This window comes from Odontesthes bonariensis, chromosome 21, assembly GCF_027942865.1.
Source record: "Odontesthes bonariensis isolate fOdoBon6 chromosome 21, fOdoBon6.hap1, whole genome shotgun sequence".
Classification (NCBI taxonomy): Eukaryota; Metazoa; Chordata; class Actinopteri; order Atheriniformes; family Atherinopsidae; genus Odontesthes; species Odontesthes bonariensis.
Genome location: NC_134526.1, coordinates 1,187,109 through 1,202,397, shown reverse-complemented (window position 1 = coordinate 1,202,397; position 15,289 = coordinate 1,187,109). Strand labels below are relative to the sequence as shown.

At 48.2% G+C, this 15,289-nt stretch overlaps 1 protein-coding gene across 1 annotated transcript in view; it reads right to left on the bottom strand.

The window, feature by feature from the left end:
• stx1b (syntaxin 1B) overlaps positions 1-15,289 on the bottom strand; it is a 91,290-nt gene that overhangs the window by 21,176 nt on the left and 54,825 nt on the right. The window contains exons 4-5 of the mRNA XM_075454630.1: positions 14,047-14,121; positions 6,573-6,646 (exon numbers count right to left, since the gene is read on the bottom strand). Of these exons, the coding sequence (XP_075310745.1) occupies positions 6,573-6,646; positions 14,047-14,121 (149 nt within the window). The remainder of the gene's footprint in view (positions 1-6,572; positions 6,647-14,046; positions 14,122-15,289) is intronic.

The following is a 15,289-nucleotide window of genomic DNA, read 5'->3' as shown; positions in this document are numbered from 1 at the left end:
AAACGAAAGTAAACGAAGGTAAACGGAGGTAAACGAAAGTAAACGGAGGTAAACGGAGGTAAACGAAAGTAAACGGAGGTAAACGGAGGTAAACGAAAGTAAACGGAGGTAAACGGAGGTAAACGAAAGTAAACGGAGGTAAATGAAAGTAAACGGAGGTAAACGGAGGTAAACGGAGGTAAACGGAGGTAAACGAAAGTAAACGGAGGTAAACGAAAGTAAACGGAGGTAAACGAAAGTAAACGGAGGTAAACGAAAGTAAACGGAGGTAAACGAAGGTAAACGAAAGTAAACGAAGGTAAACGAAAGTAAACGGAGGTAAACAAAGGTAAACGAAGGTAAACTGAGGTAAACTAAAGTAAATGAAGGTAAACGGAGGTAAACGGAGGTAAACGGAAGTAAACGGAGGTAAACTGAGGTAAACTGAGGTAAACGAAAGTAAACAAAGGTGGCAAACGCGTCTAAATGCACTAAAGTGAAATGACTTGGTGTGGATTTAACCTTGTGTCTGAATATTCTTCTCAATGCTCCAGCAGAAATATAAATAACGTTATTCATCTGTGACTGACTGAAGGAAACTTTCTACCTGCTGATATAACGGGACTCATTTAGTCTTTGTGTGTTTGTGGGGATGTAGCTGCAGTTCCCCTTCAGTCCATCAGGGGGCAGCAGCGGGTGGACAGGCTGAGAGGAGGGGAGCGGCTTCAGCCAATGAGAGAGCAGGATACTGCAGAGTCAGACTTCAGCCAATGAGAGAGCAGGATACTGCAGAGTCAGACTTCAGCCAATGAGAGAACAGGATACTGCAGTCAGACTTCAGCCAATGAGAGAGCAGGATACTGCAGTCAGACTTCAGCCAATGAGAGAGCAGGATACTGCAGTCAGACTTCAGCCAATCAGAGAACAGGATACTGCAGAGTCAGACTTCAGCCAATGAGAGAGCAGGATACTGCAGTCAGACTTCAGCCAATGAGAGAGCAGGATACTGCAGTCAGACTTCAGCCAATGAGAGAGCAGGATACTGCAGTCAGACTGGAGAAATGAGACGGGCTGCAGGGAGTCACATGATTCCTGCTTCTACGTGTCTGTGGTGGGGTCCTGAGGGTCCTGAGGGTCCTGGGGGTCCTGAGGGTCCTGGGGGTCCTGGGGGTCCTGAGGGTCCTGGGGGTCCTGGGGGTCCTGAGGATCCTGAGGGTCCTGAGGGTCCTGGGGGTCCTGGGGGTCCTGAGGATCCTGAGGGTCCTGAGGGTCCTGGGGGTCCTGAGGGTCCTGGGGGTCCTGAGGGTCCTGAGGGTCCTGGGGGTCCTGAGGATCCTGAGGGTCCTGGGGGGTCCTGGGGGTCCTGAGGATCCTGAGGGTCCTAAAGGTCCTGGGGGGTCCTGAGGGTCCTGGGGGTCCTGAGGATCCTGGGGGGTCCTGGGGGTCCTGAGGGTCCTAAAGGTCCTGGGGGGTCCTGGGGGTCCTGAGGATCCTGGGGGTCCTAAAGGTCCTGAGGGTCCTGGGGGTCCTGAGGGTCCTAAGGGTCCTGGGGGTCCTGGGGGTCCTGAGGGTCCTGGGGGTCCTAAAGGTCCTGAGGGTCCTGGGGGTCCTGAGGGTCCTAAGGGTCCTGGGGGTCCTAAAGGTCCTAAATGTCCTGGGGGTCCTGAGGATCCTAAAGGTCCTGGGGGTCCTGGGGGTCCTGAGGGTCCTGGGGGTCCTAAAGGTCCTGAGGGTCCTGGGGGTCCTAAAGGTCCTGAGGGTCCTGGGGGTCCTGAGGGTCCTGGGGGTCCTAAAGGTCCTAAATGTCCTGGGGGTCCTGAGGATCCTAAAGGTCCTGGGGTTCTGGGGGTCTTGGGGGTCCTAAAGGTCCTGGGGGGTCCTAGGGGTCCTAAAGGTCCTGGGGGTCCTGGGGGTCCTAGGGGTCCTGGGGGTCTTGGGGGTCCTAAATGTCCTGAGGGTCCTAAAGGGTCCTGGGGGTCCTGAGGGACCTGGGGGTCATAAAGGTCTGGTTTCTGGTGATCTGGTTTCTGGTGGTCTGGTGTCTGGTCCTCCACCTGGACTCACCTGTGTCTTGCGGGTCCTGACGGTCCTGATGGTCCTGGGGGGTCCTAGGGGTCCTGGGGGTCTTGGGGGTCCTAAACATCCTGGGGGTCCTGAGGGTCCTGGGGGTCCTAGGGGTCCTGGGGGTCTTGGGGGTCTTGGGGGTCCTAAAGATCCTGGGGGGTTCTAGGGGTCCTGGGGGTCTTGGGGGTCCTAAAGATCCTAGGGGTCCTGGGGGTCTTGGGGGTCCTAAAGATCCTGGGGGTCCTGGGGGTCCTAGGGGTCCTAAAGGTCTGGTGTCTTGTGGTCTGGTGTCTGGTGGTCTGGTGTCTGGTGTCTGGTGGTCTGGTGTCTGGTGGTCTGGTGTCTGGTGTCTGGTGTCTGGTGGTCTGGTGGTCTGGTGGTCTGGTGTCTGGTGTCTTGTGGTCTGGTGTCTGGTGGTCTGGTGTCTGGTGGTCTGGTGGTCTGGTGGTCTGGTGTCTGGTGTCTTGTGGTCTGGTGTCTGGTGTATTGTGGTCTGGTGTCTGGTGTATTGTGGTCTGGTGTCTTGTGGTCTGGTGTCTGGTGTATTGTGGTCTGGTGTCTGGTGTCTGGTGTCTGGTGGTCTTGTGGTCTGGTGTCTGGTGGTCTGGTGGTCTGGTGTCTGGTGTATTGTGGTCTGGTGTCTGGTGTCTTGTGGTCTGGTGTCTGGTGTCTGGTGGTCTGGTGTCTGGTGGTCTGGTGGTCTGGTGTCTGGTGGTCTGGTTTCTGGTGTCTGGTGTCTGGTTTCTGGTTTCTGGTGGTCTAGTGGTCTGGTGTCTGGTGTCTGGTTTCTGGTGTCTGGTGTCTGGTGTCTGGTGGTCTGGTGGTCTGGTGTCTGGTGTCTGGTGGTCTGGTGTCTGGTGTCTGGTGTCTGGTGGTCTGGTGTCTGGTGGTGTGGTGTCTGGTGTCTTGTGGTCTGGTGTCTGGTGTCTGGTGTCTGGTGTCTGGTGGTCTGGTGTCTGGTGTCTGGTGTCTGGTGTCTGGTGGTCTGGTGTCTGGTGTCTGGTGTCTGGTGGTCTGGTGTCTGGTTTCTGGTGTCTGGTGGTCTGGTGTCTGGTGGTCTGGTGTCTGGTGTCTTGTGGTCTGGTGTCTGGTGTCTGGTGTCTGGTGGTCTGGTGTCTGGTTTCTGGTTGTCTGGTGTCTTGTGGTCTGGTGTCTGGTGTCTTGTGGTCTGGTTTCTGGTGTCTGGTGTCTGGTGTCTGGTGTCTGGTTTCTGGTGGTCTGGTGTCTGGTGTCTTGTGGTCTGGTGTCTGGTGTCTTGTGGTCTGGTGTCTGGTGTCTGGTTTCTGGTGTCTGGTGTCTGGTTTCTGGTGGTCTGGTGTCTGGTGTCTTGTGGTCTGGTGTCTGGTGTCTTGTTTCTGGTGGTCTGGTGTCTGGTGTCTTGTGGTCTGGTGTCTGGTTTCTGGTGTCTGGTGTCTTGTTTCTGGTGGTCTGGTGTCTGGTGGTCTGGTGTCTGGTGGTCTGGTGTCTGGTGGTCTGGTGTCTTGTGGTCTGGTGTCTGGTGTCTTGTGGTCTGGTGTCTGGTGGTCTGGTGTCTGGTGGTCTGGTGTCTTGTGGTCTGGTGTCTGGTGGTCTGGTGTCTGGTGGTCTGGTGGTCTGGTGTCTTGTGGTCTGGTGTCTGGTGTCTGGTGTCTGGTGGTCTGGTGTCTGGTGTCTGGTTTCTGGTGGTCTGGTGTCTGGTGTCTTGTGGTCTGGTGTCTGGTGTCTTGTGGTCTGGTTTCTGGTGGTCTGGTGTCTTGTGGTCTGGTGTCTGGTGGTCTGGTGTCTTGTGGTCTGGTGTCTGGTGTCTTGTGGTCTGGTGTCTGGTGTCTGGTGGTCTGGTGTCTTGTGGTCTGGTGTCTGGTGTCTGGTTTCTGGTGGTCTGGTGTCTGGTGTCTGGTTTCTGGTGGTCTGGTGTCTGGTGTCTTGTGGTCTGGTGTCTGGTTTCTGGTGGTCTGGTGTCTGGTGTCTTGTGGTCTGGTGTCTGGTGTCTGGTTTCTGGTGGTCTGGTGTCTGGTGTCTTGTGGTCTGGTGTCTGGTTTCTGGTGTCTGGTTTCTGGTGGTCTGGTGTCTGGTGTCTGGTGTCTTGTGGTCTGGTGTCTGGTGGTCTGGTGTCTGGTGTCTTGTGGTCTGGTGTCTGGTGTCTTGTGGTCTGGTGTCTGGTGTCTGGTGTCTTGTGGTCTGGTGTCTGGTGTCTGGTGTCTGGTGTCTTGTGGTCTGGTGTCTGGTGTCTGGTGGTCTGGTGTCTGGTGTCTTGTGGTCTGGTGTCTGGTGTCTTGTGGTCTGGTGTCTGGTGTCTGGTGTCTTGTGGTCTGGTGTCTGGTGTCTGGTGTCTGGTGTCTTGTGGTCTGGTGTCTGGTGTCTTGTGGTCTGGTGTCTGGTGTCTGGTGTCTGGTGTCTGGTGTCTTGTGGTCTGGTGGTCTGGTGTCTGGTGTCTTGTGGTCTGGTGTCTGGTTTCTGGTGTCTGGTGGTCTGGTGTCTGGTGTCTTGTGGTCTGGTGTCTGGTGTCTTGTGGTCTGGTGTCTGGTTTCTGGTGTCTGGTTTCTGGTGTCTGGTGGTCTGGTGTCTGGTGTCTGGTGGTCTGGTGGTCTGGTGTCTGGTGTCTGGTTTCTGGTGGTCTGGTGTCTGGTGTCTTGTGGTCTGGTGTCTGGTGGTCTGGTGTCTGGTGTCTGGTGTCTTGTGGTCTGGTGTCTGGTGTCTTGTGGTCTGGTGTCTGGTGTCTGGTGTCTGGTGTCTGGTGGTCTGGTGTCTGGTGTCTTGTGGTCTGGTGTCTGGTGTCTGGTGTCTTGTGGTCTGGTGTTTGGTTTCTGGTGTCTGGTGTCTGGTGTCTGGTGGTCTGGTGTCTGGTTTCTGGTGGTCTAGTGGTCTGGTGTCTGGTGTCTTGTGGTCTGGTGTCTGGTGTCTTGTGGTCTGGTGTCTGGTGTCTGGTTTCTGGTGGTCTAGTGGTCTGGTGTCTGGTGTCTTGTGGTCTGGTGTCTGGTGTCTTGTGGTCTGGTGTCTGGTGTCTGGTGGTCTGGTGTCTGGTTTCTGGTGTCTGGTGTCTGGTGGTCTGGTGTCTGGTTTCTGGTGGTCTAGTGGTCTGGTGTCTGGTGTCTTGTGGTCTGGTGTCTGGTGTCTGGTGTCTTGTGGTCTGGTGGTCTGGTGTCTGGTGTCTTGTGGTCTGGTGTCTGGTGGTCTGGTGGTCTGGTGTCTGGTTTCTGGTGGTCTAGTGGTCTGGTGTCTGGTGTCTTGTGGTCTGGTGTCTGGTGTCTTGTGGTCTGGTGTCTGGTGTCTGGTGTCTGGTGGTCTGGTTTCTGGTGTCTGGTGTCTGGTGGTCTGGTGTCTGGTTTCTGGTGTCTGGTGTCTGGTGTCTGGTGTCTGGTGGTCTGGTGTCTGGTTTCTGGTGGTCTAGTGGTCTGGTGTCTGGTGTCTTGTGGTCTGGTGTCTGGTGTCTTGTGGTCTGGTGGTCTGGTGGTCTGGTGTCTGGTGTCTTGTGGTCTGGTGTCTTGTGGTCTGGTGTCTTGTGGTCTGGTGTCTGGTGTCTGGTGGTCTGGTGTCTTGTGGTCTGGTGTCTTGTGGTCTGGTGTCTTGTGGTCTGGTGGTCTGGTGTCTGGTGTCTTGTGGTCTGGTGTCTGGTGTCTTGTGGTCTGGTGTCTGGTGTCTGGTGTCTGGTGGTCTGGTGGTCTGGTGTCTGGTTTCTGGTGGTCTGGTGTCTGGTGTCTTGTGGTCTGGTGTCTGGTTTCTGGTGGTCTGGTGTCTGGTGTCTGGTGTCTGGTTTCTGGTGTCTGGTGTCTTGTGGTCTGGTGTCTGGTTTCTGGTGGTCTGGTGTCTGGTGTCTTGTGGTCTGGTGTCTGGTGGTCTGGTGTCTGGTGTCTTGTGGTCTGGTGTCTGGTGTCTTGTGGTCTGGTGTCTGGTGTCTTGTGGTCTGGTGTCTGGTGTCTTGTGGTCTGGTGTCTGGTGTCTGGTTTCTGGTGGTCTGGTGTCTGGTGTCTGGTGGTCTGGTGTCTGGTTTCTGGTGTCTGGTGTCTGGTTTCTGGTGGTCTGGTGTCTGGTGTCCTGTGTCTGGTGGTCTGGTGTCTGGTGTCTTGTGGTCTGGTGTCTGGTGTCTGGTTTCTGGTGGTCTGGTGTCTGGTGTCTTGTGGTCTGGTGTCTGGTTTCTGGTGTCTGGTGTCTGGTTTCTGGTGTCTGGTGTCTGGTGTCTGGTGTCTGGTGGTCTGGTGTCTGGTGTCTGGTTTCTGGTGGTCTAGTGGTCTGGTGTCTGGTGTCTTGTGGTCTGGTGTCTGGTGTCTGGTTTCTGGTGTCTGGTTTCTGGTGGTCTAGTGGTCTGGTGTCTTGTGGTCTGGTGTCTGGTGTCTGGTGGTCTGGTTTCTGGTGGTCTGGTGTCTGGTGTCTTGTGTCTGGTTTCTGGTGGTCTAGTGGTCTGGTGTCTGGTGTCTGGTTTCTGGTGGTCTAGTGGTCTGGTGTCTTGTGGTCTGGTGTCTGGTGTCTGGTGTCTGGTGTCTGGTTTCTGGTGGTCTAGTGGTCTGGTGTCTTGTGGTCTGGTGTCTGGTGTCTGGTCCTCCACCTGGACTCACCTGTGTCTTGCGGATCCTGAGGTCCGCCGATGATCTGTTGAGACCCTCCTCCTGCTCGATGCTCTGCTCGATTGCTGCAGAAACGAAGACACAGATGGAGATTTGTTAGCTTTTTCACACATTTTAGATGGTGTTCCTATTGTCATTCATTCATTCATTTAGTCATTCATTCATTCTTTCGTTCATTCTTTCATTCATTCTTTCATTCATTCTTTCATTCATTCATTCATTCATTCTTTCATTCATTCATTCATTCTTTCATTCATTCATTCTTTCATTCATTCATTCATTCTTTCATTCATTCATTCATTCATTCTTTCATTCATTCATTCATTCTTTCATTCATTCATTCATTCTTTCATTCATTCATTCTTTCATTCATTCATTCATTCTTTCATTCATTCATTCATTCATTCATTCTTTCATTCATTCTTTCTTTCTTTCTTTCATTCATTCTTTCTTTCATTCATTCATTCATTCATTCATTCATTCTTTCATTCATTCATTCATTCTTTCATTCATTCTTTCATTCATTCATTCATTCTTTCATTCATTCATTCATTCATTCATTCATTCTTTCATTCATTCATTCATTCTTTCTTTCTTTCTTTCATTCATTCTTTCTTTCATTAATTCATTCTTTCGTTCATTCTTTCATTCTTTCATTCATTCTTTCATTCTTTCATTCATTCTTTCATTCATTCTTTCATTCATTCATTCATTCTTTCATTTAATTGTTTCCTGGTTAAATTGTTTCCTGGTTAAATTGTTTCCTGGTTAAATTGTTTCCTGGTTAAACTGTTTCCTGGTTAAACTGTTTCCTGGTTAAACTGTTTCCTGGTTAAACTGTTTCCTGGTTAAATAGTTTCCTGGTTAAACTGTTTCCTGGTTAAATTGTTTCCTGGTTAAACTGTTTCCTGGTTAAACTGTTTCCTGGTTAAGCTGTTTCCTGGTTAAATAGTTTCCTGGTTAAACCGTTTCCTGGTTAAACTGTTTCCTGGTTAAATAGTTTCCTGGTTAAACTGTTTCCTGGTTAAATTGTTTCCTGGTTAAACTGTTTCCTGGTTAAACTGTTTCCTGGTTAAGCTGTTTCCTGGTTAAATAGTTTCCTGGTTAAACCGTTTCCTGGTTAAACTGTTTCCTGGTTAAATTGTTTCCTGGTTAAATTGTTTCCTGGTTAAATTGTTTCCTGGTTAAACTGTTTCCTGGTTAAACTGTTTCCTGGTTAAACTGTTTCCTGGTTAAGCTGTTTCCTGGTTAAATTGTTTCCTGGTTAAACTGTTTCCTGGTTAAACTGTTTCCTGGTTAAGCTGTTTCCTGGTTAAACTGTTTCCTGGTTAAATTGTTTCCTGGTTAAACTGTTTCCTGGTTAAATAGTTTCCTGGTTAAACTGTTTCCTGGTTAAATTGTTTCCTGGTTAAACTGTTTCCTGGTTAAATGGTTTCCTGGTTAAACTGTTTCCTGGTTAAACTGTTTCCTGGTTAAACTGTTTCCTGGTTAAATAGTTTCCTGGTTAAACTGTTTCCTGGTTAAATTGTTTCCTGGTTAAACTGTTTCCTGGTTAAACTGTTTCCTGGTTAAGCTGTTTCCTGGTTAAATAGTTTCCTGGTTAAACCGTTTCCTGGTTAAACTGTTTCCTGGTTAAATTGTTTCCTGGTTAAATTGTTTCCTGGTTAAATTGTTTCCTGGTTAAACTGTTTCCTGGTTAAACTGTTTCCTGGTTAAGCTGTTTCCTGGTTAAGCTGTTTCCTGGTTAAACTGTTTCCTGGTTAAGCTGTTTCCTGGTTAAGCTGTTTCCTGGTTAAACTGTTTCCTGGTTAAATTGTTTCCTGGTTAAACTGTTTCCTGGTTAAACTGTTTCCTGGTTAAGCTGTTTCCTGGTTAAATAGTTTCCTGGTTAAACCGTTTCCTGGTTAAACTGTTTCCTGGTTAAATTGTTTCCTGGTTAAATTGTTTCCTGGTTAAATTGTGTCCTGGTTAAATTGTTTCCTGGTTAAATTGTGTCCTGGTTAAACTGTTTCCTGGTTAAATTGTTTCCTGGTTAAATTGTGTCCTGGTTAAATTGTTTCCTGGTTAAATTGTGTCCTGGTTAAACTGTTTCCTGGTTAAATTGTTTCCTGGTTAAATTGTTTCCTGTTTAAACTGTTTCCTGGTTAAACTGTTTCCTGGTTAAATTGTTTCCTGGTTAAACTGTTTCCTGGTTAAATTGTTTCTTGGTTAAACTGTTTCCTGGTTAAACTGTTTCCTGGTAAAATTGTTTCCTGGTTTAACTGTTTCCTGGTTAAATTGTTTCCTGGTTTAACTGTTTCCTGGTTAAATTGTTTCCTGGTTAAATTGTTTCCTGGTTAAATTGTTTCCTGGTTAAACTGTTTCCTGGTTAAACTGTTTCCTGGTTAAACTGTTTCCTGGTTAAATTGTTTCCTGGTTAAATTGTTTCCTGGTTAAATTGTTTCCTGGTTAAATTGTTTCCTGGTTAAACTGTTTCCTGGTTAAATTGTTTCCTGTTTAAACTGTTTCCTGGTTCCCACATTGCTGTAATACCCGCAGCAGCCTGCAGGGGGTGCTGCCGGACGATCAAACTGAAATCCTGTGAGGTCAGACAGGTTCACGTCTCTGTTTTTCAGACAAACTGAGCAGAATCTCTCAGCCTATTGTTACCCCATCACCTGGGACAGGGTGTGTGTCGCCATGGCAACTGGCTGCAGGTGTGTCCTGGTGTCATGTGACTCGGTTAATATTTCCACTCAGTGTGTTTTCTCATTTAGCGGCGTTGTGGGGACCCCATCTGTTTGCTGTCCACGTGGGGCCCTGACCTGTTCTGGACGTCCCTGAAGTCTAAATGATTAAATCTTTATTTCAGGTCATGATGAGGCTGGACTGAGTCTCCACCACATTAATACGAGTCAATGTCACGTCCTCAGAAGGGCTGCAAACGCTGGTGTGTGTTTGCTGGCTCGTGGCCCAGCTGCTCGCTGCCGGATCCACGATGACTCAGCAGTATCACACATGCGCTGCTGGTGCATGTGTGCAGGGTTCGCTCGTGATGCTGTGTGACAGCGAGATGAAAACTGGGTGAGTAAGCAGCAGATTGTCTGTCCTCGTGTCTGCTGCAGGACGACTTTAGTTTGGACAACAGACCTCATTTACCTGTGAAAGCTGTTAAAAGCTGTTAAAAACTGTTAAAAACTGTTAAAAGCTGTTTAAAACTGTTAAAAACTGTCAGAAAGGAAGGAAAATACAGGATATATGTATATATTAAGGCTTGGCGAGTTAACTTGTTATTATCGCGTTAATTCCTTAATTACTTAACACCGATAAATATTTTATCGCGCATTAACGCAGGTTGTATTGATATTTAAAAAAATAAAATAAAATAAACTGTAAAAAATAAATGGGGCCCCTGCTCAACCCACTACTCCAAGGACCACCCCTGTTTTATTATTTATTTTATTATTGTAAAGGTCTGTCGGACAAAAATGTCCCTTTTTTTGTAAATAAGACATAACAAAATTTTTTTAAATCCCTAAAAATTAATGTTGTTGCTGATCATTGACATATCCCAGACCATAATTATCCCCACTCAATAATTCCACTTTGCATTCCATATTTGGAAAATACTGGCACCTAAAGGCTTAAAATTTGGGCTAAAAAGTTCAAATTGGCATCTAAAGGGTTCATTTTTTTGAAAATAATTGAAAACTTGGTAGAAATGATCAGAACTGAAGTGGAATAAAATATTTATGAAAAAAAAGTGGAAAAAAATATTGATATATGATGTTTTTAAGTTGTTTTAAAAGGGGACAAAAATGTCCCTTTTCAATAAATTAAGGAGTTTTTTTTTAAATCAGATATCGGCCTGGTGGGTACTCCAGTTATATCCTGATCCCCAGAATGGCTGCTGCCTGGTGGGGTCTCCAGTTATATCCTGATCCCCAGAATGGCTGCTGCCTGGTGGGGACTCCAGTTATATCCTGATCCCCAGAATGGCTGCTGCCTGGTGGGGACTCCAGTTATATCCTGATCCCCAGAATGGCTGCTGCCTGGTGGGGTCTCCAGTTATATCCTGATCCCCAGAATGGCTGCTGCCTGGTGGGGACTCCAGTCACAGCCTATCTATCTAACAGCCTTGCCACTTACTATTAAGCCCCATTGTACCGGCTTTTTGGCTGCAGTTCCACCAGAATTCCACTGGGCGCGTCGGTGGAGACCAGAATGAATGGGGCCCAATAGAGCTAGATGCTACAAATGGTCAGTTTCACCTAAGTCTCCTCAAGAGCGCTCAGATTTGAATGTAGTTTCTGAGAGCTCAACATGGGTTTCAAGTCAAAAATCTACTGAACGAGTACATATATCCCTTTGATTTCTTACAGGTTGGCTTCTTGTTGTCCACCACGCGCTAGCATTGTGCTAATGACAGCTGGTCGACCGGCGAAAGAATGAATTACGACCAGAGGCACCGCTTGACGGCTGGCTCCATACCAAGCGACAACAGAATTAAGATGGACTTTTTCCGCTTATGTTACCACAGCCTAAGAATCTGTGATGTTACCACAGATTCTCTCTTACTACAGCTCTTCCTTGAAAACGCTGCTGCCGTAAAGCGGCATCTCCGGTCGTAAGCTATGTATGACGTCATATACACTTAAAATCCTTTTTTTAAGCAAATGAGTGGCTCTAAAAATCTAAAACTCAGCCATGGGTATTTTCTAAACATCCTCTTTTGAACACAACATTCGAATTACTAGAGAAAAAATTATATCTTGAGATAAGGGCACGCTAGGGCGTATAGCTCCATAGGACTCCATTCATTCTGGTCTCCAAAAATTGAGCGCCCCATGTGGAAAGAGGGTGGAACTGCAACCAAAATCGCCTCGTTGGAAACCGGAAATGCACCGTGAGTTGCGAATCTGTACTATTATAGAATCTGTGCTCCAGTTATATCCTGATCCCCAGAATGGCTGCTGCCTGGTGGGGTCTCCAGTTACATCCTGATCCAGAATGGCTGCTGCCTGGTGGGGTCTCCAGTTACATCCTGATCCAGAATGGCTGCTGCCTGGTGGGGTCTCCAGTTACATCCTGATCCAGAATGGCTGCTGCCTGGTGGGGTCTCCAGTTATATCCTGATCCAGAATGGCTGCTGCCTGGTGGGGTCTCCAGTTACATCCTGATCCAGAATGGCTGCTGCCTGGTGGGGTCTCCAGTTACATCCTGATCCAGAATGGCTGCTGCCTGGTGGGGTCTCCAGTTACATCCTGATCCAGAATGGCTGCTGCCTGGTGGGGTCTCCAGTTACATCCTGATCCAGAATGGCTGCTGCCTGGTGGGGTCTCCAGTTACATCCTGATCCAGAATGGCTGCTGCCTGGTGGGGTCTCCAGTTACATCCTGATCCAGAATGGCTGCTGCCTGGTGGGGTCTCCAGTTATATCTTGATCCAGAATGGCTGCTGCCTGGTGGGGACTCCAGTTATATCTTGATCCAGAATGGCTGCTGCCTGGTGGGGTCTCCAGTTATATCCTGATCCCCAGAATGGCTGCTGCCTGGTGGGGTCTCCAGTTATATCCTGATCCAGAATGGCTGCTGCCTGGTGGGGTCTCCAGTTACATCCTGATCCAGAATGGCTGCTGCCTGGTGGGGTCTCCAGTTACATCCTGATCCAGAATGGCTGCTGCCTGGTGGGGACTCCAGTTATATCCTGATCCCCAGAATGGCTGCTGCCTGGTGGGGTCTCCAGTTATATCCTGATCCAGAATGGCTGCTGCCTGGTGGGGTCTCCAGTTATATCCTGATCCCCAGAATGGCTGCTGCCTGGTGGGGACTCCAGTTATATCCTGATCCAGAATGGCTGCTGCCTGGTGGGGTCTCCAGTTATATCTTGATCCAGAATGGCTGCTGCCTGGTGGGGACTCCAGTTATATCCTGATCCAGAATGGCTGCTGCCTGGTGGGGACTCCAGTTATATCCTGATCCAGAATGGCTGCTGCCTGGTGGGGTCTCCAGTTACATCCTGATCCAGAATGGCTGCTGCCTGGTGGGGACTCCAGTTATATCCTGATCCAGAATGGCTGCTGCCTGGTGGGGACTCCAGTTATATCCTGATCCCCAGAATGGCTGCTGCCTGGTGGGGACTCCAGTTATATCCTGATCCAGAATGGCTGCTGCCTGGTGGGGTCTCCAGTTACATCCTGATCCAGAATGGCTGCTGCCTGGTGGGGACTCCAGTTATATCCTGATCCAGAATGGCTGCTGCCTGGTGGGGACTCCAGTTATATCTTGATCCAGAATGGCTGCTGCCTGGTGGCGACTCCAGTTATATCCTGATCCAGAATGGCTGCTGCCTGGTGGGGACTCCAGTTATATCCTGATCCAGAATGGCTGCTGCCTGGTGGGGACTCCAGTTATATCCTGATCCCCAGAATGGCTGCTGCCTGGTGTGGACTCCAGTTATATCCTGATCCAGAATGGCTGCTGCCTGGTGTGGACTCCAGTTATATCCTGATCCAGAATGGCTGCTGCCTGGTGGGGTCTCCAGTTATATCCTGATCCCCAGAATGGCTGCTGCCTGGTGTGGACTCCAGTTATATCCTGATCCAGAATGGCTGCTGCCTGGTGGGGACTCCAGTTATATCCTGATCCAGAATGGCTGCTGCCTGGTGTGGACTCCAGTTATATCCTGATCCCCAGAATGGCTGCTGCCTGGTGGGGACTCCAGTTATATCCTGATCCCCAGAATGGCTGCTGCCTGGTGGGGACTCCAGTTATATCCTGATCCAGAATGGCTGCTGCTCTCTGGCTGTTTCCCTCCTCTGGCTGCTCACATTAAAGCAGAAATGTCCTTCCACCCTCAGCATGAACTGGCGCCGCTGCCTCTACTCTGTGTTTGCTGTAGCTCTGAGCTCATTGGCTCATCTGTCTGTGTGTGTCCTCGCCATCACAGCGAGATAAATCAGAATATTTCTTCTTCTGACCCTGCTGAAGGTCGACGCTCCTCAGAGAGAATTACCATAAACTCACAGAAACAGCTGCTGGTTCATGGATGTACTGTGGTCACCTGAAAGGTCAGCTGGAAGGTCACCTGGTCATCTTAAAGGTCACCTGGAAGGTCAGCTGACCTACAGGTGCTGAGGTATGAACACCAGAGATGACCCTGTGAGGAGTTCTTAAAAAGATCATCATCCTGTTTATCTTTGAACCTTGAAATGAATGTTGTTTAAATCAAAACAAAGAAGCTTATTTTCTGCTTGTTTTCAGCTTATTTTCCACTAACTTCTCTCCGTGTTTAACATCTCAATAAGACTCACTGCTCTGTACCTTCAGCAGGTTACTTGGAAGATTTGAACTTTGAACTAAGGTGTTGAACCTCTGATCCGTTGACTGATATAAATCAGTTTAAACCTTCATCAGAGAAACCCTCCTCCTCCTCCTCAGCGAAGCTGAACAGGGTCTGAATGTTTCCGGGTCAGAGTGAGTCGTACCTTTTAATTTTGAGCGAACTTTATTGGCTGTCTTCTTGATGTCAGCTGTGAGGTCCTCCAACTCCTGCTTGGTCTCTGCAAAGAGAAGAAAAAAGGTTGGAAAGGCTTTGGACCAGAACCCCCAGAGACCCCCAGAGACCCCCAGAGACCGTCAGAGACCCCCAGAGACCCCCAGAGACCGTCAGAGACCCCCAGAGACCCCCAGAGACCCCCAGAGACCCTCAGAGACCCCCAGAGACCCCCAGAGACCGTCAGAGACCCCCAGAGACCGTCAGAGACCCTCAGAGACCCCCAGAGACCCCCAGAGACCCCCAGAGACCCTCAGAGACCCCCAGAGACCCCCAGAGACCCTCAGAGACCCCCAGAGACCCCCAGCCCACCTCAGACTGCGACGTCTCAATTTATTGGGGTTTAATTCGACTTTAAATCTTTGGAAAAACTAAATTCCAGCTGAGAAACTTGTGTTTTTCATCCGACTGAGTAAAGAATAATGATCATTCTCAGAAGCAAAAGATGAACGCTGATCTTTAACAGTAATTAAATGAGGAAATACTGAAAAATCCTGCACTGAGTGTTCTTTAAATGCACCATGCAGCTTAGAGCACATGAAACGTTAACAGTTCAGAAAACAATAAATTCATCTTAAACAATAATTTAATCATAATTCATAACTTAAATTGAATTATTATAATTAATTATAATTGAATTATAATTAAATTATAATTATAATTCAATTAAACAATCATTTTAATCAAAATTCATAACTTGAATTAAATTATTATAATTAATTATAATTTAATTATAATTATAATTATAATTCAAGTAAACAATAATTTCATCATAATTCATAACTTAAATGAAATTATTATATTTATTATAATTCAATTATAATTATAATTAAATGAAACAATAATTTCATCATAATTCATAACTTCATTAAGTGGTGCTGAAGGACCCTGCTGCACTAGGGGGCGTGTTCCAGCTCTACGTCCAATCAAATGCTTCGTTTAATGTGCGCATGTCTAATGAGGTGGGCGGAGTCTGATCAGGCCACCGCAGCCGACCAATCAGAGCTAACCGGGCGTAAATGTCACCAATCGTCTGAAAGAGGAAGTGAACGAGGTTTTAGAATTACAGGAAATCTGAATTTCACAGCTTCATATTCTGGAGTTTTTCTGGAGAAATAAATGAATAAAACATATTAAATAAACCGATATTTACAACATAAATCACTGAACGTTCG